Source organism: Eulemur rufifrons, chromosome 16 (genome assembly GCF_041146395.1).
Source record: "Eulemur rufifrons isolate Redbay chromosome 16, OSU_ERuf_1, whole genome shotgun sequence".
Classification (NCBI taxonomy): Eukaryota; Metazoa; Chordata; class Mammalia; order Primates; family Lemuridae; genus Eulemur; species Eulemur rufifrons.
In genome coordinates, this window is record NC_090998.1 from 9,299,235 (window position 1) to 9,305,250 (window position 6,016).

Below are 6,016 nucleotides of genomic sequence, written 5' to 3' on the forward strand. Positions count from 1 at the left end.
TTCTCTGTTGCTGACCTCTGTGCTTTTCAGAAAAGCACAGTTCCCAGATTCTGTAAGGTTGAACCTGCCAAACAATAAAGAAAGTCAGATTTATTTTCAGTTCATCATTTTTGTTCATTTACATGAGAATAAACTTTGTTGTAGCAGTGACTTCTGTTTTTTTTTTCCCCCCTTAGTAGCAAGTCTGCCAGTCAAATAATCATAGACTAATCTGTAGAGACAATGGACAAGAATTGAGAGGAATAGTACATGGAGAAAACTTGGAGTTTGGAGGACAGTGCTCCATTCATTTGGTTGGCAGATCACCAGAGGAGTGATTCTTGGTCGTTTTTAAGTTCATAGATCCTTCAACAAACAATTCAGGATCATATACATTCGGCAGCCTTGCATACTAGCGCATACAGTTTTAGGGGGTTTATGTTTCCTGAAACCCATTCTGTGGATATGGGACCATTGGACACATATTAAGAAACTCTGTTAAGATAGCTAGAAATGTATTCAATTCTGAGTTTTCCAATGGCAAAGATCAATACCAAACTTCTAAAATGTTCTTCAACTTTAAAATGTAGTATAACCATGGGTAATGAAAATAGAATTAGTAGCTTTAGTTCTGGAGCAAGTTTTCTCTCAGATCCATAGAAACTCACAGAAGCACTGAAAATATTGCTCCTTATTTTTTTGGAGATGAAAACGGGGAAAGACTCAGAAGCAATTCTTTTCCAACAGCTATCTCATCAGTAAAACATAAATACGGCATTGGACATGTTGGGGGTTTTGCATCATCAAAATTATTCCTGGACTATTTCCAAATTGAGTCTATTACTCACACAGGGTTTGCTGAGAAAAAAATTACTATAAGCATTTACTGTATGAATTCTAAGTGGACAAAGAAAGAAGCTAACAATAAACCCTATCTTTCTTCATGCTTTCATTCCAAAGCATGAAAGCATTCAAACGAGATTGTCAGAGCTCTGCTCAATGCAAAATTGTTTTCTTGGAGTGCCATCCTGGGGAGAATACAGAGACTTCTAGAGACTTACCAGTTGTTCAATTCTTTGCCATCTGACCATTTCCAGGTCTGATCAGCTTCATTTTTCAGTCCAATCCAGTGTTCAGTTCCCCCCACATGTCGTTTTAGGAAGATCTTAAAGTAAAGACAAATGAGTTGTTATGTTAAACAGCGTTTTGGGTAAGTATATCATAATTCCTGTTTCTCAAAAGCTGCAATATGAAGCACGACAGCACATCTGATTATTTATTATTAAATAGTTGTATGTACGGCAAGCTCATTCAGATTTCTGCTCTTTGAAGCTAAGCAGTCAAATCAAGTTTAGAATACTGAATTGAACTCTCATTTTGACCTCAAACTGATCATATGGTTCTCTGTGACTAAACTTCCCTGAACGTGAGATAGGCAACAATGTTTTCACTTAGGAAGAAACAGAAGGAAACTACAGATTACTTATATAAAATAAAATAACAATTTTTCATGAAATTGTTTTTGAATCTTACCATGTCCTTTTCAGAATCAATGACAGCAAGAGTAGCACCATGTTTGGAACAAGCATCTTGGGCTGAGGTCCAGCTCTTTGGTACAGTGGAAAAAAGGTAGCATTTCTTCTGGTAGCCAACCCAGTCGTCGGAGCACGAAGAAACATGGAACTCATATTGGCTCGGACAATTGTATTGGCCCACTGTGAACGGGAAAATGGTTTATATTATTATAGCAACAAAAGAAGCCAAATAACTATAGCATGCAAAACTAGTGCAGACATGCTGTGCTGTGCTAGGTGATGACAAAGGATGACAGTCAAAAATGGAGAATTCTGAAAAGATTAAGGAGAAAGCCAGTTCTCTCGTAATCTGATATTTCATTGTGCTTAATCATCATTGTATGGGGTATGAAGATAAGAAGGTGTCCTTTTGACTATAATGTGAGAAAGTGACAGAAAAATCCTGAAAATAGTCCTTTGGACTAGAAAGGGTAAAGTGTGTTATAAATTTCAAGGAAGGTTTTGAATCTGAATGCAGAGATGGAGGAATTTAAAGATGCAGTAGATAGATATAACACTAGGTTGGAAGATGAAGGAGAGTAATTTCAGGGAACTAAACTCAAACTAAGGAAGGATTTATGGCTGAGAATGTTTCATAAAATCATAAAAGTTCATATTTGTAAAAGACATGTATGTAATATATCTTGGTATAGCTATATATATTGACTATCATATCACTACTGACTCTCTGGGAACTTCTAGACAGAGTCTTAATTATCCAGAACTACCATTCTGTGGCCTTTGAGATAAAAGATGAAAGACTGGCCACTTCCTGATTAATCTATGGCTTTAGATATTATTTTCTCCACAAATAATGAATGTGAAGTCCACATTTCTCTAGCTAAATGTCTATTAATTTAGAATTCAAATTGGCCCCCTTCATTCTAGATGTACACATCTTTGTAAGTGTAATTTTCTTCTATAGTAATGTATAAACCATAGACACCTTTAATACTTATAAAAGTATTGCATTAATCATCCAAGGAATGTAGAATTGTATTTAGTATTGATGAGGAAATTGGCCATGTATGGCATATGGGATGATCCTAAATTAACCAGAATTTATGATTAACTAGACTAAGCTAATATTAATTTTAGCTGGGTATGAGTACTTATATTGAGGAGGCCTTGAAAGAATTTGTGACGTGCAGACCCACCTGAGAAGGCAATGAGAACAATGACTAAAATGGTGATGATAACCACATTCAGGACAGCACATGGGACAGGAACCTGGAGGGACCCTTCATGATGTGTTTCAAAGTGGACACTGGTAGCATTATCTGGAAGGGAGAAAGTTGATGAATTCAGGTAAACCACAGAAGTACAATAGGGACATTTATATATAAATACATATTATATTCTTTTGAGGCATTTCAATTTTAAAAAGTAATGTGTTTCCCCATCTCCTTACGTGAAATTTCTAAGTTAATTTCCCAGAAATTTTGAGTGAATTTGGACAGTTTCTTGTTGGCTAGAAGTGAAACAATGCAAGCATAATGCTAAGAACACAAAATATCTCCCCAACATACGTACTTAGTACTACACACACACACACACACACACACACACACACACTTAGGAGCTGCGAAAATTCTAAGTATGTACTCTTATTGTTTTAGTCACAATTAGAACATTTACTAAACACCCTACTGCCCTAGAAGACACATAAAAAGAACAGCCTAGGCACAATCCCTTAACCCCCTTGTAGTTGCTGTTTAGGAGAAATGATGTGAATGGCATAAATGTGGATAATATATTAAAGTAAAATATTGAATTGAAATATAAATATCTAAAACTAAAATGGTTAAAAATTAAAAAAAACAAAAAACCCCACACCTGACAGTACTTTTTGGTGAAGTTGGCGCCATGAATGATAACTGACAATGAAAAAAGTCTCAAAATGCAAAACAATCCTGTCCTGTGGATGATTTTCATAACTAAAAGGTGCCTGCATAAGACATATCTCAAAATTCATGTATTTTTTTCCTTAAAACATTTCTCTAAAGTTAAACTGGATGAAGATGGGTTGTCTTTTTTCATAGTAATTTATCTTGCACTGGGTGTCAACATAAACTTTTGCTTTGTCTGGGGGTTCTCTTTCCCAGTGTAGATTTGCATTCATATTTTGCAAAAGAAGACTTGACTTCACTCTTATCCATCTCTATTTCTCTGTGCTTCTCGGAGCAAATATTCTTTTGTTCACCCGTATACAGCTATCTCCGGAAGCAGCCTTCGGCAGATAGGGTAACAAGTTCAGAGCTTGGTGTAGTTTCACTTCTCACCATGGGAGAGTCAATCATGCTGCTTAGACTCAACGCAAGAGTAGCTCTGGCTCCTCGGCAAGTTCTAACATGTCCAGAAAACTCATGGACTCCAGAGCCTCCCTCAGCCCATTCCTCACCCAGTGTGTAAGCTGTGGAAATCTCAGATGTTACTTTGTTCCCATTTGTGAAGGTTATTGTTACCCACAGTTTGATTTATCACCTAGGTGACAAAACATTTCTCCCAACAGTGCACTTTAATTACACCCCCTGTTCATTAATGGAGAAGTTGAAAATAAATCCACCTGTTGAATCAACCAAGGGTGATGTTCATGCTTGTTCATACTAATCAAGCAACTACAAGGGGAGCATAAATTAGATATTCAACAGAAAATTGGAAGGATCTCAAGAAAAGCTAAGCATTTCTGCATTACGTCCTTCTTTCAACTATGCTCTCTATTTATTGAGTAGTTTCATTATTATCTTTTTTTTTTTTTGGCAGCTGAACTAGGCCATAAAGTTATAGTTTATCTGGTTAGCTAAAAATTTGCCTGCCTTGCATTTGTCATCCACACTTAATTTTATGTTCTTAAACAAAGGATGGGTTTATCAGAGACAACTGATGCTTTTCTAAAGTAAACCATTCTACTAGACATACACTTAGAAACTTAGAAAAAAAAAATCCCTTCCTCAGAGGTTGTTTTGGCTCTGCTGTTTCTAACACATCCTTTATTACTGGCTGGCTCTTGCTTACAGATAAACTCTAATGCCTAAGTGCTAGTGCTTTAAGGCACCTCGTTAATTAAAAAAGAAGTGGGATAAATGAAAAAAAAATCAAGAAAGCCTATAGAAACAAGGTGTAGAAAAACAATGGGAAAAATTCTGGCAATAGGAAATTAGAATAGATATGTTAATAGAATAAACAAATAGAACAGAGGAAACTTTATAAGATGATCATCTTTTGGTGGAAAACAAAGGAAAGGAAGAAAAATTTTTGGCTCATGTAGAATCTGAAACCAGTAATTGGAAAGGTAAAACAGAAGGGTGAAGTGGAGGAAAAGAGTTCTATAAAGAATGCTAAAGCAGAAGATTGCATGTTTGAAAATTATTTTGTGACATTCTTCTAATAAATTACCATTGAACACTGCACTGTGAATATTCAGATGCTTATATAGCTGTTCTACCAAAGGTTGGAAACCTGCACGTTTCTAGCAACTAGAGGATGCTGTCGTGAGAACACAGGATGAGGCACGCAGAAAGCAGACAAAGATACAAGGGAAGGTGACCACAAACGTAATTGCTTGTGTGGAAAACAGAATTTTCCATAAAGAGAAGCAACACTTTCCGGAATATGTACAGGTAGATGTGGAAAAATCATAGAGAACAACTGGGGTTTGGCAGAATGTTTCCTAATTAAATCTAAAAATTCAAATGATGTAAACTGAAACAAAGAAAAAGGTCTTTAAAGATCTGAAATTACCTTTGTAGCTTCCTCTCATCTCAGTTATCCCAACTTCTTGTAGAGAAAGAGGTATTTACCTCCTCCTCGAAATAGAACCTAATCAAGTTCTCTAAAAGACAAAGCCTCATTTTCTTCCCTAACTACTGTTAAGTATCATATAGAGAGAGATTAGCAGTTTATCTTCTCTAACTACCATTATATTTCATATAGAAAGACATTACTAGTATATAAGAAAGCAGATCTGACTTACTTTCTTGTCCTCTCTCCAGATCCAAAGAGCTGTTTTCTGTTATGAAATCATTTTCAGAATTCATCTTTATTATCAAGATTCCCTGGTTAATCTCAAGTCAGGCCAGTCTATAGCGAAAGTCTTTGCTGGAGCTCTCTTTCCGTCTCTGGGTCTCTGAGGCATCCCAGCATTTATATTCCGTTATAGTGTCTCCACCCCCTTCCTTTGACCTCTTACTCACTCAGCTCTGCCAGTTCTCTTTCATTTATGCTCCACTGGCCCAGACAATACAGCGTGTTGTGGTGAGGTATGGGTTTTCCCTGTGTCTGAAATGTCCTTTCTCAAAACTGTAGGTGTAGTATTAAGAGGCAACTGGGATTTCCCCAGAATCATCTGTCCTTAAATTTTTAAACAACACAAATAGTTTAGGACATAGCACAATCTAAGTAAAGAGAATTAAAAGTTAGGGATTCCTATCTTTGAGATGAAAATAATTTGGAGAAGAGTGTAA

The 6,016-nt window shown here is 36.2% G+C and overlaps 1 protein-coding gene across 1 annotated transcript; it reads right to left on the bottom strand.

Annotated features, from left to right (window-relative positions):
* Nucleotides 1-1,036: 1,036 nt before the first annotated feature.
* On the bottom strand, nucleotides 1,037-5,602 carry LOC138397401 (early activation antigen CD69-like). Its single transcript, XM_069491358.1, has 4 exons — nucleotides 5,527-5,602; nucleotides 2,711-2,833; nucleotides 1,513-1,694; nucleotides 1,037-1,144 (listed from the first exon to the last, which is right to left on the bottom strand). The coding sequence occupies exons 1-4, from the start codon at nucleotides 5,588-5,590 to the stop codon at nucleotides 1,037-1,039; spliced, it is 477 nt and encodes a 158-aa protein (XP_069347459.1). The 5' UTR covers nucleotides 5,591-5,602.
* Between the last annotated feature and the right edge of the window lie 414 nt (nucleotides 5,603-6,016).

Bases quoted from the DNA above. Each gene is read 5' to 3' on its own strand.
- LOC138397401 (XM_069491358.1), bottom strand. From the start codon at position 5,590: ATGAATTCTGAAAATGATTTCATAACAGAAAACAGCTCTTTGGATCTG. The intron at 2,834-5,526 runs GTAAGTCAGATC...TCTCCCTTCCAG, and splicing joins TCTGGAGAGAGGACAAGAAA to ATAATGCTACCAGTGTCCAC. The intron at 1,145-1,512 runs GTAAGATTCAAA...CTTTACTTTAAG, and splicing joins TTGATTCTGAAAAGGACATG to ATCTTCCTAAAACGACATGT.